A 20,731-nucleotide genomic window follows, 5' to 3' on the forward strand; every position below is an offset into this window, starting at 1 on the left:
AGTAATTACCAGATACCACAGTGAATCCAGATATATGGAATAAGTTAAGTAAAGTAGGTATATTTGTTTAAATAAAGCTGTTTAGATGTCAATGAGGCCAGGCATAGTCAGGTGGGGTAAGGCGTGTGACTCGTAATCTGAAGGTCGTGGGTTCGCGTCCCCGTCGCACCAAACATGCTCGCGTTTTCAGCCGTGGGGGCGTTATAAAGTGACGGTCAATCCCACTATTCGTTATTAAAAGAGTATCCGAAGAGTTGGCGGTGGGTGGTGTTGACTAGCTGCCTTCTCTTTAGTTTTACACTGCTAAATTAGAGACTGCTAGCGCAGATAGCCCTCGAGTAGCTTTGCGCGAAATTCAAAAACAAACAAATTCAAAACAAGATGTCAATGAAATTTGAGTCAATTGAAATCAAAGATGACCAATTAAAAGCACCATTCAGGAATTACGGAACCTCAAATCACAACTTCCTCTGATGGATGTCTGAGAGAACGCAAAGGATTAATTGGACAACCAGTTACTCAGAGTTAATGAAGTAAGTTACAAAGTGTTAGGAGTTCCACTTGCAACTTAAACACAAAAATCCAAGAACTGCAGCACAAAGACCGTAATAAATAAAAACTGTTCTCCAAAAATAGCAAACAACGGTAGGGCTGTAAGTGTGAAAACATGAACATTGAAACCGAGACTGTGATGAATCAACAGACAATAATAAAATGAAGAAATCAATAAATTGAGGATTAGCCCCAAAACCCAAATTCATAAAAAGTAAACAGGTGTTAGAAATTAAGAATTATTTAGACATCAAGGGCAAAGTTTTGCAAGGAATATTCCCTCTGTTCCAACTGAGATAAGTAGTTCAGTATTTAACTCTGTAACGTCCGAATGAGTGCATCATTTTAGGACAAAATTCCACCATTAATTAATTAACATCGAAAAAATAAGTATGCAGTAGCTCATATACAGATTAAAAGTATTAAAAATATACAGATAAAAATGGTTAAAATAGTTAAATTTAAAACAATATTTAACACTTAAAATCCATTTAATAAAAAAGTTTTATTTACGTTATTTCAAGCTTTTAAAAACTTAAATTCTGATTTCAGCATGCTTCAAATTTTTTTCTAAACCTGGTAAGATACTAATGTATCTCGAAACGGATGGTATGGATATTAACACTTTTATTAAAAAACATAGAACAACGTTTGGATCTTCCTTGGTCATCTTCAGGTTAACTAAAACTATTTAAAATTGTCCAGCCTCAAATACTTTCGTGAGAGAGAAAAGATTATTCCTTGAATTATACTCCTACTGATGTAGCTTTTAAAATCATTCTCTAATCTAGTTCGTCATCTATAAATTCTGCTAAGAAAAATTAACAAATTAAACTAAAGTGCTTAACTAGTAGACACTCCATTCTGTGGGTGGCTGTTCGATCAGGATATTAGCGAGTTGAAATATGTAATTCTCTGTCACAAAATTACTCCTGACTTCTTCTAACTGCTTCTTGGAGACCAGTTTGATGTGCTTCTGTAATTTAAATGTGTTTCTTTCCTCTTCTTACAATTTGGTGAACAAGTCCATCTCTTTCTTTCTCTAACTTACATCCTGAAGTTTCATTTTATTTTGCAAAGTTTCAGATTTTCTCTGTGATAAGTCACTTTCACGTTGGATAATAGTTGGTATCGTGATTTTTTTTTTATGTTTCTGATCACTTAATACTCATAATGATATAAAATTAAAGTTTTGTGACTTACGGACATCGTGTTACCACAAACTTCCTACAATTTTATATGCAACGAACTCCGTGCGAAAGACTTGGGATTCCTTCAGTCACAGAATAATTTAATTCATGGCATACCTTAGATTCTCCAACAGAAGAAGTCATTTTTATTGTGAAATATCACAATGATTCTTCCCTTGGAAGACTTACTTTGAAATTCTGCATTAAACTCACTTTACCACAATTTTAAGTTTTATTCTTTTAAATAATCTTGCTAATGGTGAAAAATGCACAAAATTAATCTACATTCTTAAAAAGGGAAAGACGTGCCATTTCTCCACTAAGGAAGCGAGTTAGGAAAACACGTTATAAAATAAAGTTCTTTTTTTATTTTAACATGGGCCTATTTCATAACATTTTTCATTTTTGAGATAAAAAACAGCTATTGACTTGTTTCTTTAAAACGTTGAACAAATGCACTGAATAGACTCTTTAAAAGAGATACAAATTGTAATGAAACATTTTAGGTACTTTTCCTTATTATGTTGAAAAATCGTGCAAAGCTACATCACATTCGACTTAAACTGTGAGAAGAGTTTTGCGGACAGATGGACATTAGCCTATTGCATATAGAGATGAGTATTCAATAAACTGACAAAAAGAATTAACTACTACTTTTCTGTGCTATACTCAACTATTAATATTGTACAACTTGTAAAGAACCATCAAATATTAAATGAATATTGTACAACTTGTAAAGAACCACCAAATGTTAAATGAATATTGTACAACTTGTAAAGAACCACCAAATGTTAAATGTATATTGTATAACTTGTAAAGAACCACCAAATGTTAAATGTATATTGTACAGCTTGTAAAGAACCACCAAATGTTAAATGAATATTGTAAAACTTGTAAAGAACCACCAAATGTTAAATGAATATTGTAAAACTTGTAAAGAACCACCAAATGTTAAATGAATATTGTAAAACTTGTAAAGAACCACCAAATGTTAAATGAATATTGTAAAACTTGTAAAGAACCACCAAATGTTAAATGAATATTGTAAAACTTGTAAAGAACCACCAAATGTTAAATGAATATTGTAAAACTTGTAAAGAACCACCAAATGTTAAATGAATATTGTAAAACTTGTAAAGAACCACCAAATGTTAATTGAGCTCTGAGAATTTCCATCATTAAATATATGGATAAAAGTTTGAACTCTGGTGCAGAAGTGGCAGATGATTTTTTTCTAAATCGAATTATAAAATGAGACAGTGAGCTTTTCACAAACTTTAAGAAAATCAGGACTGTAACTGTGTTAAAAGTTGTTCATAAACATATTTTCTTCTATAAATATATCACTAAGCTAAACTTATATTACTTTTGTTCCGATCGCGAATCTCTGTTAAACTAGAACTCATATTGAACTTCCACAGCGTATTTAGATTATTTGACTCTGACATCACAAAGCTGAGATATAAGCAAATGCATCACATCATGACAACAGACATTGAAAAACAGTAATTACCTAAAATCAAGAAGACAATACTTGAAACTAAAGCTACAAGGTCGAAGCTTATGATATTATTATGCTCTGAAAACAAAACCAAGAAATTCACAGACATTGATGTATCCTTTCCAAGCATATATACTGAAATCAATACAAAATTAAACTTGGTGATTTTGTTTTAATTTTTATGAGTGAGGTTGAATAAAGACGTTTTAAATAAATTTCAATTTAGAAGTTTATTTTAATTTGTAGGAAAGTTACTAAAAGCTTATTTTTTGATCCAATGACAGTTTTGTTATTATGGTAGGATGGACCCAGATAAGACATGTAAAATTTGGATAATAATGTGGCTAATTATCAAAACTTATTGCTGTTATTGTTTCGTTTGTATAATAGAATTGTTTTGCTTGTTTATGTTGTTAAGCACGAAGCTACACATTTGAAATGTGCCAATTATGGATATCATAATCCAAAGTTTAGCCTTTTAAGCCTGTAGTCTTATACTTGAACCACTTCGGGGAATCTATTAGGGTTATTCAAAAAAATATCTCAACCCTGATAAAGGGAAGTGTTAAAAGCTACGTTTATTTTAACTTAGATGTTTACATTTTATCAAATAAAAGAAGTTTGGCATTACAAGATGAAGGTATAGCTTAAGGTATCAAAGTTTCTTTAAGGTTTAGAAAACGACGTAAGTGTTATAAAACATGAGTTAAATTAAAATAAATGTTCATTTGCTTATTGGTTTAAATAATTTAAATTGGTCCTTTTTTACTTTGGTTTTGCAAATACTGAGTTTGTGTTATGCAAAGTACTAGAGATATGAGAGAGTGTCGTAGAGATGAGGAAAATTGGGTATTAGCATTACCTTTAAATTAAGCTTATCGCTAGTGAACGTTAGACTAGCATGACACATATATGAAACTTCTTTGTTTGTTTTTGAATTTCGCGCAAATCTAACGAGGGCTATCTGCGCTAGCCGTTCCTAATTTAGCAGTGTAAAACTAGAAGGAAGATCGCTAGTCATTGCCATCCACCGCCAACTCTTAGGCTACTCTTTTACCAACGAATAGTGGGATTGACCGTCACATTATAATGCCCTCACGGCTGAAAGGGATGGCATCTTTGGTGTGATGGGGATTCATGCCCGTGACTATTGGATTACAAGTCAAATACCTTAACTATCTGGCCATGTAGACCATATGTTACTTAAAGTTCAAGAAGTAAACGTTACTTTAATACGAAATAATTACAAATAATCCATCCAACAACGCCCGGCATGGCCAGGTGGTTAAGGCGCTCGACTCGTAATCTGAGGGTCGCTGGTTCGAATCCCGGTCGCACCAAACATGCTCGTCCTTTCAGCCGTGGGGGCATTATAAGATAACGATCAATCCCACTATTCGATGGTAAAAGAGAAGCCCAAGAGTTGGCGGTGGGGGTGATGACTAGCTGCCTTCCCTCTAGTCTTACACCGCTAAATTAGGGACGGCTAGTACAGATAGCCCTCGAGTAGCTTTATGCGAAATTAAAAACAAACAAACTAACTAGACTTCGCGACTGTAAGAAATTTTTAAAAAATTAGTGGTAAATTTCGTGCAAAGTTTTTTTCTGGCTCACGAAATATGTCCGTCACTTTGCAATGTCTTTTAGCAGACAAAGAAAAAAAGTAATACCTTTTCTGTACACCTCTGATCAGTAATCTTTACAGAAGTAGTTAAGAGTGAGATGATAAAAACATTAGCAGCCAAACATGACTCTCACTGCTTTTGTTAAGCTTAATAAACATCATTTACTTCTCAGCTTAAATCTTAAATGCTGCAACGTTTATATTTCTTTACACGAACCACATCCAACTGGGCAGAAAAATTATCATTGTTTGCGAGGTGGAATATCGTAACTTATTTACTGTATTTATTCTCGTGTTTTATAATTTTACATAAAGTATTGAATGCGTATTTTAATAATAAATGTTTTAATAATAAATTATATGTTTTATAAGATATTTGATGTAACGTTGTAACAAAGAGACGTCGTATTTTCCCTCAGTTTCTTGAATCAAATGATAAATTGATGCATGTAGTTAAAAAACTATAAGAGAATGGAAGATTCAGAGAAAATTGTAGTTACAAGTGATTCTAATGTGCAATATTAGTTGTAACCTGCTACGTTATTCTTTGCATAGAATTGTTTAGACGAAAATCTATAACGGACAAATGTAATTCTAATTGATACTACTTCAAGCCTTGTGTATTAACAAATCTTTTTAGTTCTTTCATCTTTAATTAGAATAGATTTTAGAAATTATTTATATAGAATTTATTTTTATTAGGTCTTAGTCGTATGGAAGATTCAATTGGAAAATAATTGGTCATCTAAATGATGTTCAGCCTAGTTACACAATAAAGATCTGAATAGTTTTGTGTATAATTTATAAAATCTACACTTATCTCTTCTATTATTTTCTGTGAAATTACAAAATAAATATTCTTATTAAATTATGCCACATTATGTATGATATGTAATAAATCAATATTGATATAGAATATAAGACTAATAATCAAAGCAAAAGTCATTTACAGAAACATTAAAAACACCAAAATTAAATTAATTTGATGTGTAACACATTGTGATCATAATAACTAATTTAAAAATAGGAAATTATATTAAATTATTAATAAAGCATTCTTTATGACTCACCTTGGAGGTATGGAATAAGACGACATATGATGTCACCAAAGATGAAGTTCCTCAACAAACTACCAACTAAGGTGAAAGGCATACAGAACACTCCGAGTAGCAGATCACTGATAGCCAGGTTCATGAGGAATACGTTAGTAACTGTTCTCATCCTCTTGTTCTGAGCTAGAGTCACGATGACTAATACGTTGCCTAGCACAGCAAAAACAAATATGATGCAATACACTGACACGACACAGAGTTTTTCAACTGTCCATTTTATGTCGTATGATGCCCAGTTTTCGTCTGTCTGATTACTATTGTTAAATGTCGTGTTGTGTTGCAGAACATTCATGCCTGTTTCTTATTAGAAGTTGTTCAAAGAAATATTTATTCACAGATTCGTGTTACTTGATAGTATTTTATCTTATTCTCTTGGTTACAAAGTAGCAATGCACAATAAGACAGATTTTTTATATGTTTGTCAACTGTCCCAGATATATGAAGTCGATTTAGACTTATTTATAATTTGTTTTTGACAGTACACGCCTATTTAACTAACTAGCATTATATTGTGAATTGTACAACTAGAATATACCAGACAGCTTTTCGTCCTCTACAAAACACACCAGTAAGAATGATATCAGAGATTCTCTAGGTGAGTTACCTGAACGTGCCTTTTCTTCGCAACAGTCTGGCTTATTTGACACTTGAATTTGTTTTTTCGTAGATCAACTGCGCCATCTCTTGGAAAAATCACACACTCTCTCTCTCCGCCTCTTCAATCTTTGGGTTCTACTTTCCAGTAGATTGATATATGGATTTCTCTCACTGGTGGTAGTGAAACAGAACTGATTGTACATATCTGAGACACCAACTCCTCAGTAACTGTCACGTTATATCATATATTGTAACACACATATACAAGTATAAAGATATGTGTGTGAACAGCTTTGGCAATATTTGCTGTTTCATATTACTTGTACTTTACCATCGATAAAAATGTGCAGCGATTACAAAAAGAAGAGGTAAAGTATAAAAAAAAAGTATCTGTGTTTATTTAATAAATTCTTTGAACGCATGTCTTGTCAAACATATGTCATTATCATCACTATAGTTCCAGTGAATGCTGTCGATTTAAGCAGTTTATTTGACAATTCAAAAAATTATAAGCACAAGTACTGATGACAACACTTAAGTCAGTATAATCTACTGTGTGTGTGAAAAGTATAAGCATGCACATATATAAATGTACATGTAGGTACTGGTGTAAGCATAAGTTTTCAAAATAACTATAACATAAATTAATTTGTGAACACATTACGCAATACTGACTTCCCTACATTGTTTCAGAGAATCCATTCAAACATAACATTCTAGTAACTATATCTTATATATTTGTAAACAAGTATTTTTTCTGAGTCCTGAGTTACATTACTCTTTTGGAAATCTAATCCTTCACCAAATAAACTATAAAGCCTGTCGCATATCAAAAGATTGTACGTGAAACTAAGTCCTCACAGAGAGATGAAACCCAATATCGATTAAAGTATTGGAAATAATTACGGAAACGCACACATAATGCACATACAGGAATAAGTAACAATATATAAATGCAGCTCAAATAACCAACTTATAGCTAATACTAGTACATTATTACAGGAGCTACAAAGGACAATTGAGCGAGTTGCATAATGCACAAGTATTTATTACTTGCTCTAATGAAACCAAATGGTACATCTTGCTTTTATTCAAGACTGTGAAATACTGTCCCATACATCACGTGTGATTCCCATAATCCAGACAAGAGCTTTTTTTTTCTTTTGATCTAAGTTCCCACAGAGGTTCATATAGCTTTGACAATACATCAGTGTAGTCTGCGTAATCTTGGTGAGTGTTCCATCAGCTTGTCTTCCCTCATGATATCTTTTCACCACATTTGCTAAATGTTTGGGATCCCTGTCTTGCTAGAAGATGAATCTCTGCCAAACAAGTCTTATACGCGAGGGAATGGCATGAATGGTAAGAATCTTGTGGCACCTGCCAGCAGTTAGAAGTGCAATAAATTTCGTGTGTCACTATAGCACCTTGGGTGAGATGCTGACCTCATTTGCCTCGATCCCCGGCTTGCTTGAGTGATAGCGTTGTTCGTTGATTATTGTACTATTATTTTCTCTACTATCGAGCAAACTATCATAGTTTGCTGCCAAACACTTGGAATTTGAATTCACTGATAAAGAGCACCTTCCTCCAGCTTTGGTTGTCCAATTATTTGAAATCTAATATTCCTTTTTGCTTTAAAAGTAGTAGTTTTTGAGAAGCTACACATATTGAGACTACATTATGCGAGAGTTACCTTTCAGTTCTAGAGATAACATTCACCTCTTCCCTTATAGCTGAATCATTAGAAACATCTCTTCTGGATTGCCGTGTATCATGTAAGCATCATATCATTAACTACTTTTTTACTTCAAGTGCTTCTGTTATCTAAAGTATAGAATAAGAGTTTTCATGAATCTCCTATGGAAACAAGAAATTTCGACCAAATCTTTCACACGGAATTGTCCTCACCACCATAAACACGTTAGTTATGTTGAACTTATTTTCTGAATATAATAACCATGCTATAAGGAATAGTTTTTTTGTTTGTTTGCTTTTGGCATTATGCCAGTGTGATACTGTCTGGATAGTTAGATAATAGCAAATCTTAGTGTAAACTATCAGCATGTCACTGTACTCCGTACACAGTTTTCATACAATATAAGAGATCAACCCAATAATATTTGCTCTGTACTTCAACATTATTTGTCGCTTCTATTACTTAAATTGTTAGTGTATGATATAGCCGTTCACATGTGTTGTTGTTTTTATTTTTATATTCTAATGCAGGGTTATCGACAGAAATTATTAAGACCATGCTTTGCGCTAGAAAAAAAAAATCTTTATTTCTCTGGGACTAACACGAATAATGAGTTTATTTTGTGTAAAGGATAAGAGAGAGCCAAGTGATACTTGGTAAAATTTCTTATTTTATAGGAACTTGAATACGTAATTTAACATATAAATATTAGTTTATATTTTTAATGGAAATTGATTAAAACGTTCTATAAGAATATTCCACAATTCAAACAACATTAGTCCTTTCAAAATGCTTGTTTACATGATTTAAAGATACTTCTCAAATACATACACATACAATATAACGTCACCATGAAAGACACGCCTGGATTAAACATAATGTGTAGAATGTTTATCACTCGCTCAGCGGGAAAATTGAGGACATATAAGTGTGGGTCTGATTAGTAATAATTAAATCTCTATCGGTTTAGAATTATGGACGACTATACGCAGATAATTCTGAAATAAACAACCATAAATGCAGCATGTTGTTTCCATCTAAACTTAAATCTATTCATAAAAGGTTTCTTATTCATGATTCAAAAGTAATAAATTATATTCCAATTTTAATACCAAAACCTACATAATAATAAGAAAACAATAAAGTTTCAAGAATTGAGGAAAAAACCCAAACCAGCAAATGTGAATAATTTCTGTTTTAGATACATTTACAGCTTTTTATACCGTTATTTCCTAGGGAATTGTTGCAAACTATCTTTATTTTAACTTAAACGTTTGTATTATACGTTTTTTGTGTTTTCTCCCAAGAATATCTAATACCTGGCTTAAAATTTAGAGAATGATTTCAGTAACATAAAATGTAAGTTAGACTACATTTTATGCGATTTGTTTACTCAGCTATCAAGTGTACTTACTTGTCAGTTTGTCTCTTAGTTTTGCGAGCATCACGTTTGTTTATTTGTTTTTGAATTTCGCGCAAAGCTACATAAAGGCTGTCTGCGCTAGCCATCTTTAATTTAACAATGTAAGACAGCTAGTTATCACTAACCACCGTCTACTCTCGGGCTACTCTTTACCAACGAATAGTGGGATTGACCGTTACATTATAAAGCCCCCGAGGGCTGAACAGGCAGGCATGTTTGATGTGACAGGGATTCGATCCAGCGACCCTCAGATTACAAGTCGATCGCCCTAACCACATGGTCATTCCTGACCTCCATTACGTTTGTGTTTTAAAAACTACGGTAATACATGTTGGAAGAAAAATAATTGACGAGTAGGTAAATGATTAACATTACTTGGAAATTAGACCTGTCACGCTGTGAACGTTATATCTGTACATTAAATTTATATAACCTGAAGTTCAAGAAACACAATACTTTCTTTATCATTAAGTGTACTGAATTTTACACTATTAAATATTTTACTAAGTTATATTCAAAAAGAACCACCAAATTATAGAAATTATTGTAAGACTTGTGCCAAAAGTGAGATTGTTTAGGTAAAAACAGAATAAAATTAAAGTCCAATATCATGACGGTGACACGTGCTTGAAGTGAGGTCTAAAATTTGTAGGAAATGATAAAACAGTAGAAATAAGATTAAAAAAAAAAGTGAACAGGAAGTTGTAAGAAAGATCAATGATAGAGAGAAGAAGAAGTTAAAGGATGAATTACCAGAAATAGACACAACGTTTATAGAAGAATTACGAAAAAAGTTTATTTAAATGAAAGCAATTATGATAAACCTTAGATGGTGTCAAAATGATTATAATTACAAATAGAAGAAGTGCAGAAAGATGACAACAAGAAAATAAAGAAACTGAAAATAATTCAATGCTGGATAAAACATCTGGAAGTTGTAATAACAACTGAAACGATCACACCATCCACACCTCTTTCCATATCGTAATCTGAGGGTCGCGGGTACGAATCCCTGTCACACCAAACATGCTTGACCTTCCAGCCGTGGGGGCGTTATAATGTTACAGTCAATCCCACTATTCGTTGGTAAATCGATGTTTGTCTTAGTTAAATATATATTTCAAAATACATTTAACTTATACTGTTCAGTAGCCCAAGAGTTGGCGGTGGGCGGTGATGACTAGCTGTCTTCCCTCTAGTCTTACACTGCTAAATTAGGGAAGGCTAGCACAGATAGCTCTCGAGTAGCTTTGTGCGAAATTCAAAATAAATAAAAAAATCACTAAAGTTGTAGAAGATTCTCGATTCTAAAATTCAACAATGTTCTGTGTGTGTGAATCTAAATACTAGTAATCGCTAGTATTGTTGTTTTAGCTGAAATTTATAGAATTTCGCCTAACGCTTATAAAAAGTAATTAACACAACGCGCAGGGCGACAGTATATATTACTGGTTTGCTACAGATGGTATACTATAAAACACAGAAACTTTAACTGTGATTATCGTTTATTAATCGGAAAAGTACAGATATTTGGCCAGGAACGTCTACAGATTTCGAACATTACAAACCGTTTTGTTTCAGCGGTCATTAGTATTTTCAGAAAGATGTTATATAACTTCAGCAATGAAAAACTCACCTGTGATCAGCGAAGAATTAGCTAGCTCCCTGTTAAGTGAATTGCATTATATCAACTCAAAATTAATTCGCTCATCGTGAACCATCAATAATATATCCAGTTCCAGAGAGATAGAAGACTCAATTCTGTGTGTAATTTTGTAAAATGTTTGTATATAAATCATTATTTGTAATAATCTTTATTATAAAGTATATTATTGTTTGTACATTTAAAATATATTTCTATTAAGAAAGATATCAATGGGTATAAATTTTGTCAGCAAATATCATAAATTGATACACATCGACATTAACATATAAAACCATTTTTCACAAAATTAAATTCTTGCCATATCAACGGAAACATGTACCTGTTCAATCCAATAAATCCAATACGTGCTTTTGCGATCAATCTGGAAATATATTTTTGAATAATTTAAATTAAGTAAATTACGCCAACATAAGTAATGAAACCCGATTTCTAGAGTTATAAATCCACAAATGTTTCAGTGAATCATTCGGGGAACAGTTGTTAAGTAAAAATGAAGTAATATTTCAAAAACACTTAGTAAAGTAATTTGTTTTTTGTTTACTGTAAGTACTATATTCCACTCAAATCGTTATGGATATTTTGAAATTAAAGGAAAAATTATATAAATAAACACGTTCTTAAAATATAGCTTTCTTCTTCACAACCTAAAAATGATGACGATTCTTATATTTCTCAGGTATACCAGATAGCCGTCCCGGCATGACCAGGTGGTTGAGGCACTCGATTCGTAACCTGAGAGTCACGGGTTCGAATCCCTGTCACACCAAACATGCTCGCCCTTTCAGCCATGGGGGCGTTATGATGTTACAGTCAATCCCACTATTCGTTGGTAAAAGAGTCTCCCAAGAATTGGCGGTGGGTGATGCTGACTAGCTGCCTTCTCTCTAGTCTTACACTGTAAAATTAGGGACGGCTAGCGCAGATAGTCATCGTGTAGCTTTGCACGAAATTCAAAAACAAATAACCAATAACAGACAGTACAAAGTAATCTTTCATTTCTTTGGGTAATGTATCTTCTGCTTGGTGTTGAGGCATATAATAAGATAATAAGTGTATGCAACTACAATGTTATCTTTAAAACACTCATTGATGATCTTTCCAAATAAGAACTACAAAGTTTTATTTTTATCGTTTACACATTATTCTTAATTGCTAAAAAAGGACATGAGGAAATAAGAAAGTCAGAAATATGCATATTAATCTCTGATGAATTAGTATCGATTTACTCAAAAATTGATCAGTAAATATCTTTGCATTTTCATTCTATTATATTGGAAATATAAAATCACTAGTGTTCTGTGAAACGAGATTCTGATGTAGTCATTGTCCTCGGTGTTCAAAGTAACAGAGAATTAGCTAATGTCAGATTCAAAGGATAAAAAAATCTTGTTGTAAGAGGTTAATAAAAAGTTACAAATGGTAGCGAAGAACTTCAGCAGTATCCTTTCTTAATAATTAGAACATAAAACAACACTGTACACGTGATGTACCCTACATTAGTAAGCATTATTTCTAATGAGCAGAGCTTTAATAATCAATGTAGAAGGAATTGATAACGTTGGTGGTTCATAATAAGGATCGCCTTATGTTGTAAATGTTCAGTTCAAATGACAATTTAAAACATTTGTTATTGATTTGTAGGGCTGTGCACACACAAAAATACACAAAACACACATGTTAGACTTTGTTTGTTTGTTTTGGAATTTCGCACAAAGCTACTCGAGGGCTATCTGTGCTAGCCGTCCCTAATTTAGCAGCGTAAGACTAGAGGTAAGGCAGCTAGTCATCACCACCCACCGCCAACTCTTGGGATACTCTCTAACCAACGAAAAGTGGGATTGACCGTCACATTATAACGTCCCCAGGGCTGGGAGGGCGAGCATGTATGGCGCGAATCGGGCGCAAACCCGCGACCCTCAGATTACGAAGCGCACACCTTAACGCGCTAGGCCATGCCAGGCCTCACATGTTAGACTTACAAGAAAAGTTAAATACGTCAAAACGATCAGTTTGTAATTCTTATTGTTATTATTCTTTTGCCAGCTTGCAACAAAAACGACTTAGTATACCTAAACCTTTTGTATAATGTTAAATAACGTACTGCAAAGTCGTATGAGTATTGGAAAGTTGATTTGTTTCTTGTATATTTATATTAGCTGAAACTCATCGTAATTCTAGTATAAACAATGTTATCATTATTCCTTGAAGTTATCTTTATTATAAATATTTAACGCTACTTTAAAAGGCTGAAGTACAAGGTAAAGCACTAATTATCAGCCAATAATAGATGAATATTAGATGTATGTGTGTGTTTTCTTATAGCAAAGCCACATTGGGCTCTCTGCTGAGCTCACGGAGGTGAATCGAACCACTGATTTTAGCGTTGTAAATCCGTAGACTTACCGCTGTACTAGCTGGAGCGCAATATTAGATGACTGTAACAAGTAGATACACAATGCTTTGTGTACTATAAAATCGGTGTTTTCAGAAATCCAACTTTATGTGTGAAGTGAAGGAGTAAAAAACATGCAAATAATATTAAATTTTATTATACAATCGTAGATTAATTACTTCAAACGACATGAAGTTTTATTTAAAGGGTTGTTTCAAACATATGTTTTATTTTAAATGGTTAATTTTTCTGCAGGCAAAATTGTTTTGCGCTTGGTGAGATTTGTGTCTTAGTGTAGGTATATATTTGCCCATTGCTATCCATTATATGCAGATAATTTAATTACACAAAAACTATAAATGTTCACTATATTTTCAAACAAACCTCGGTAACAATCCACAGCTGCAGCTTAGTATTAGACATCTTAAACTTGTGCGATCAAATAGTCAACATCTACAATAAATCATCATGAACTGTATCAGTTATCAATAGCCATGTGTATTATTGTTATTGTCTATAAAGTTAGCTACCATATCAAGTAATCCTTTGACCACAGTTGAGCATTAAAAAAGCCAGAAAACAAGATAAATAAAAAAAAAATGTGGATTTCAAGACTTGCAAATAAGGATCATAAAAGAGGAAGGAAGCAAGGTTGGATATACTGAAGACATTGTTTATTCAAACAACAAATCCTTGTAATGTTACCTAGATTGAGTCCAAATAGGAATTTGAAGTTTGAGCTAAGAATGTCTGCAGCATCTTCAACCTTGATTTCTTACTTTATTTACGATTCCTATTTGCAGTTTTTTTCACTATTCTTGTCATTATAGATATTTTACATATATCTATATTTAAATGTAATTCTTAACATTTTCGTAGTATTTACTCTACCAAATGTCTATGGCAAAAATTTGTAGGCGTTTATTGTTATCAGAGTTGAGATTATTTTATATCGATGACTGTACGTAAATATTAATAGGTATGTTTTCTCGTGTTAGGAACCTCCATTAATATGAATATTTACCACAAAAACAAACTATTTTTTGTTTCCATATCAATGTAACTCTTACATTCTTTTCTATGACTGTCTCTATAATTCAAAAATTCATCATCACCTCTGATGTTTAATCCATGGTTTCGTTTTTATAGCATATTTTTAAGGTGTTCCTTTTTTACGCTGATGTGTACTGTCTATAATTAAATGTTTGGTGAGAAACGATAACTAGTTTCTTCGTTTTGTTCACACTTTCTGGAGAATAACCAGACAGTTTTGGTTCCATCTCATACTGGAAAACTCGAGAATCATACTGTATAAATTATTAGACAGGTATCACAATTACGTAAGCTTAGAAGACAATACATATTTAAATATATGGTACAACGTATTTATCTAACAGACATTTAAAAAAGGATGAGTGATTATCCTGTGTACTACAAATATGTTTTAACAAATTACTTTTTTTTTTATATATAACTGAAAAAGTTGGGACACCCTATGAAAGCCTGTGTATTTTTGTAACATTTTTGGATATATAGATATTTAATCTCAATTTTAACGATATTGAGAGATTATAGAAATATAACTAAACAATTAAAAGTGAAGAAAAGACTTAAGATCTTCTGTAAATGTAATTTTAGAAAAATGCATATTCTAACTGAGGAAAAGTTACGACACCCTACCCCCTAACAGCTAGTGTTACCCCCTTTGGCTGAAATAACTCCAGTGAGACGCTTCTTGTAGCCATCTACCAGTCTCTGACATCGGTCTGAAGAAAGTTTGCCCCACTCCTCAATGCCGAATTCTTTCAGCTGTGAGATGTTTGAGGGGTTTCTTACATGTACAGCCCGTTTCAAGTCACCACACAGCATCTCAATGGTATTAAGATCTGGGCTTTAACTCGGCCATTCCAGGACTCTCCATTTCTTAGTTTTCAGCCAGTCCTTGGAGAATTTACTGGTATGTTTTGGGTCATTGTTGTGTTGCAGGGTCCAGTTCCGCTTCAGCTTTAATTTTCGCACAGATGGTCTCATGGTGGATTCTATGATTGTGAGCTGTCCAGGTCCTGCTGCTGTATTTGGTTTACGCCAAACATGTCCTCTGTTCTGGTGTCCATATAATTCAATTTTGGACTCATCTGACCAAAGAACATTATTCCAGAAGTCCTGGTCTTTGTCTACATTCTCTCTGACAAACTTCAGTCTGGCCTTGATGTTTCTCTTAGAGAGCAAAGGTTTCTTCTTTGCACACCTCCCATGCAAGTTAAACTTGTACAGTCTCTTTCTGATTGTATAGGCATGCACTTTCACATCAACAGTAGCCAGAGCCTGCTGTAGGTCCTGTGATGACATGTTAGGGTGTTTGGAGACCTCTTTTAGCATCTTGCGGTCTGCTCTCGGGGTGAACTTGCTTGGGCGACCAGACCTGGGCATGTTGGCAGTTTTTTTGAAAGCCCTCCACTTGTTGACTATTTTCCAAACAGTGGAATGGCTGATTTCAAACTCTTTTGAGATCTTTTTAAATCCATTACCAGACTCATAAGCTGCTACGATTTTCTTTCTGAAGGCCTCAGACAGGTCTTTTGCTTTCACCATGGTGCTCACTCTCACTTCAACAGTCAGGAGCACACCAAACTAAATGTCTGAGGCTTAAATAGGGCAAGCCTCATTCACAATGCTGAGTAACGATCTTCTAATCACGTGCACCTGGTGTGATACACCTGTGTATGAGTTGAGCCATTTTAAATGGGAATAAATGTGGGGGTGTCCTAATTTTTTCCGCAGTTAGAATATGCATTTTTGTAGAATTACATTTACAGAAGATTTTGAAAAGTCTTTTCTTCAGTTTTAATTGTTTCGTTATATTTCTATAATCTCTCAGTATTGTTAAAATGAGATTAAATATCTATATATCCAAAAATGTTACAAAAATACACAGGCTTTCATAGGGTGTCCTAACTTTTTCACATAACTGTACATCTTATAGAAGTCATCCTCGTCAACATCACATACATCTTATAGATGTCGATTTTCCCAACATTACAGATATATTATAGACGTCGATTTTCCCAACACAACATTACATATATCTTATGTAGATAGATTTTCCCAAAATTACAGATACGTTATAAAGGCCGACCATCCCATTATTACAGAGGTACTATGGGTGTGCAGAGAAATGATGAATAAAAGGCCTTCTAAAATCAACTTTTAATAACAGTTTGAACTTTACATTAGAGTATTGGACAATTTTCAAGGTAGAGGAGTGACCTATGAAATTAACTGGGCAAAATCTTTACACCTCTCACAATAACGTTTTGAAAATTGTTCTTAAAACAAGAGCAACCAATCAGATCAGTCAACTGATGGGTATCGATAATTATACACACTGTTCTTGCGTTACTACCTATAAATATTATAATACAGTTGACTGCCCAAGCTTTTAGCGATACTTATGGCCGTAATCACAACAGTATCTCCCGACGTTCGGTTAGCTTATGATGTTTTGTTTGCTTGTTGAGTACTGCACAGAGGTACAAGGGGGCTATCTGTACTAATTCCATAATTTAGAAGTGATAAGTCAAAGAAAAAGCAGTTAATCAGCGTCACCCACCGCCAACCCTTATGCTACTTGAATAATGGGATTGATCGTCATGTTATAACACCCTCACGGCTGAAAAAGCGAGGATGTTCGATGATGGGCAAGGAACCCGCGAGTCTAGAGAAATGGTCCTCAAAGTATGGTCAGTGAGAGTTTTCCAAGTGGTTACAGGGCTCGTCCAGAATGGAAATCACTGACTAGCAACGCAATGGTCAAGGCCACACAAGAGACCTGAACTAGTTGGGATAGAACCAGTATGTTGTCCGGAGTCTTTTGTCCTGCTGAATAGGTCCAAGACGAGAAAATTTGAGATTCACTTGTTTGGAGCCCTAATGACCAGGCTATGCCAAGCTGTTTAGGGGATTAGTGCGTATTCCATATATATATATATAAGTTCACACTGAAGAACACTTTTGATAATAAGTTTATCATAATGAAATATTCACCTAATAAAAACGGATGTATATTAAATGTTATAAACAACACATTAAAGGAATTATAGAGTTTACCTTACCCAAATAACGCAACTAGATATGTTACCATTTTGTTCATTTAAAGTAGCAGACGGTGTCTGTTTATTTGTCTGTCCGTCCGTCAGTCCACTTTTCAGTCTTGTCCATTACACCAACCCTCGTGTCTATTTCTTTACTGAAATTAGAACTCCTTAGGTGCGTGTTAAGTAATAAGCGAACTTGGTAATGCCATACGATTTTATTTTAACTTTTACTAAAATAAAACACTAAATGAAAGTGTATTGATGGTTTATTGTAGTATACTTTAGCTCCCTGTAACTTTTTTTTTTTAATCTACTAACCCTATTTACGCACAATTCACTCGTTTACACGTTATTTGAACACTAACTGCCTCTGTTGATGTTACAGAGCGTTGCTGTCAATAGTTTATTGTTAGGGTGTCTCTGTGTGTGTGTTTTTCTTATAGCAAAGCCACATCAGGCTATCTGCTGAATCCACCGAGGATAATCGAACCCCTGATTTTAGAGTTGTAAATCCTTAGACTTACCGCTGTACAGGCGGTTGATTTATTGTTATGGTTAGCTCTACTGGTTCAATCGATAATTAAAACATCTGATGATTCAAGGTTTACGTTTCTGATAATTTTTAACTTGATCCAAGCTGTTAATAACTTATTTCGTTTAAATAAACAAATAATTATAATTATAATACAAATAATGCATTAAATGTTTGTTGTTGTTTTTAATTCAAGTGCGAAATAAACTAAATAATGTTGTTTTTTCTCCATTACAAGAACTTAATTTTTTAAAAAAAGACGTGTAAAAAATGTTGCATATAAACTGATTACAGAAATAAATTATAACCAATATGAACGTCGGAGACACATTGGTAGGTTTGGTTTGATTCGAATTTCGCACAAAGCTACAAGAGGACTATTTGCGCTAGCAGTCCCTAATTTAGCAGTATAAGACTAGAGAGAAGGCAGAGTAGTCATCACCACCCACCGCCAACTCTTGAGCTACTCTTCTACCAACGAATAGTGGGATTGACCGTCACATTATCACGCTCCCTCGGCTGAAAGGGCGAGCATTTTTAGTGCGACGGGGATTCGAACCCGTGACCCTCGGATTACAAGTCAAGTGCCTTAACCACCTGGCCATGCCGGGCCCACATTGGTCGGTAAAGAATATTTAGTACTGTGACATTTATAACTTTCTCATTTTGTATAGCTGTGTCCCCCCTTCATTTGATAAAATTTGACCGATCCGTAGTTGGTCTAGTGAAGTATTTTGGAGGTGCACAAATGCATACCATATCAACTTTTTTAACACTACGCATTGAAATGTCTTAATACCAGAGTACAGCAGGGCAACACGGTTATAAGAGAAGGAAGCCAAATCTAAATTTGACCAGGATCACCCTCACTAAGTAAAAGGTCAGTTTGCAGGTTACAGGGTTGTATGCAGAGAAGCGAACTAAAACGTTTTATAGTAATTATATTCACGGTACTTTAAATAAGTCATGAAACTGGATTGTATTAGGTTGAGGAATAATTCGTGAGCATATTTAAATAATTTCATTCAAACATTACATGCAAGACTATACAATACTTCAATGCATGAACACATTACACCCAAAACATTTATTATGATACTTTATTTCATGTAATACCTAGGTATATAGTATGCATTGTTTTAAACGAAATTGCAAGAAATTAAATGCGAAAAGCAGATGGTGTCGAAAATGCTCGATTTTGTCCACTTGACATTCCATTTAATGAGCTGAAAATGAAAGCAAAAATTAAAGACATATGAAAATCAAACACACCATCTATTAGAGCAAAAAATTATCTACCAAATGACATGAAATATTTTGCGAAAGCGTTTCATTTATGAATATATTTTTTAACTTGAAAAAACGCTCACGAATTATTCCTCAACCCAATATGTACTCAGCGTGGTGGCTCGGTGTGGAAAATGAGAAAGATTTATAGAAGAACTGTCAACGTGATGTTTCATATGAAACAGTAGAGTTCCAGTCGAACAAGGGAGGAATATTCATAACACGTTAAAGAGAATACACCTTCTATCTAGATAAAAACATTAGTTGCTTTTAACATTTTTACGTTAGTAATTTTTATTAAATTTCTATTTTAAGTCGACTTGGACATACAGTATATATCAATCTAGTCAAGTTTTAACAAAAAGTATGTGAAAAAATAACCAAGAAATTCATTCCCTAACTGCGCCAAGTTGTTGAACATAAGGTTTAGAATAAGAGAGAGAGAAAATTTCAGCTTTTAAGTAGTTCTATCGACAGATTTATAACATTTGTTTACTAAACAGAGCAATGTACACGTAGGCCTTAGTAAAATGAACACAAACCTGTAAACACCTAGAGCTGACATTCAGGGTGAAGAAATAACGTGTTCAAAATTCGACTGATGATTTCCCTTTTCATCAAAATAAGTTTTCAGAAATTTAAACTTTTCTCTTCCCTAAAAAGGTAGGATTCACATAAAGAACTTTAAAATATCTGACTGACCAGCGGACAATTCTGAACTTGTAACAATCACGTTATTCAAACAACGTGAACGTAGACACACGTGAAAGTAGACACTGAACTCAAAACTTTTTTTTTTCCTGAACTGCTTTCTGACCGACACGTCATGAAAAAAAAAGTTTTTTTTTGTACGTTGATTTAAATGTTGAACTTTATAAAGGCGACTTTCTTTAGGGCCGGTTTAAGTATCGCAACCATTTAACATTAACAAAAACGACATTCAAGAACAAAACAAACATAGCGAACTTTCATTTATCGAAATCGATTCACGTGGGGTTAGTTCTCCGGAGAACAGCCTAGCTTAGTAAAATGTCTGCACGTTCTCGGGACCCTCTCACTCAC

General features: G+C 33.7%; 1 protein-coding gene across 1 annotated transcript in view; it reads right to left on the reverse strand.

The window, feature by feature from the left end:
* LOC143238657 (cholecystokinin receptor-like) overlaps nt 1-20,425 on the reverse strand; it is a 57,221-nt gene extending 36,796 nt beyond the window's left edge. The window contains exons 1-2 of the mRNA XM_076479072.1: nt 20,212-20,425; nt 5,938-6,129 (exon numbers count right to left, since the gene is read on the reverse strand). Of these exons, the coding sequence (XP_076335187.1) occupies nt 5,938-6,088 (151 nt within the window). The 5' untranslated portion in view covers nt 6,089-6,129; nt 20,212-20,425. The remainder of the gene's footprint in view (nt 1-5,937; nt 6,130-20,211) is intronic.
* Nucleotides 20,426-20,731: the final 306 nt, after the last annotated feature.

The sequence above is a fragment of the Tachypleus tridentatus genome, chromosome 13, assembly GCF_004210375.1.
Source record: "Tachypleus tridentatus isolate NWPU-2018 chromosome 13, ASM421037v1, whole genome shotgun sequence".
NCBI lineage: Eukaryota > Metazoa > Arthropoda > Merostomata > Xiphosura > Limulidae > Tachypleus > Tachypleus tridentatus.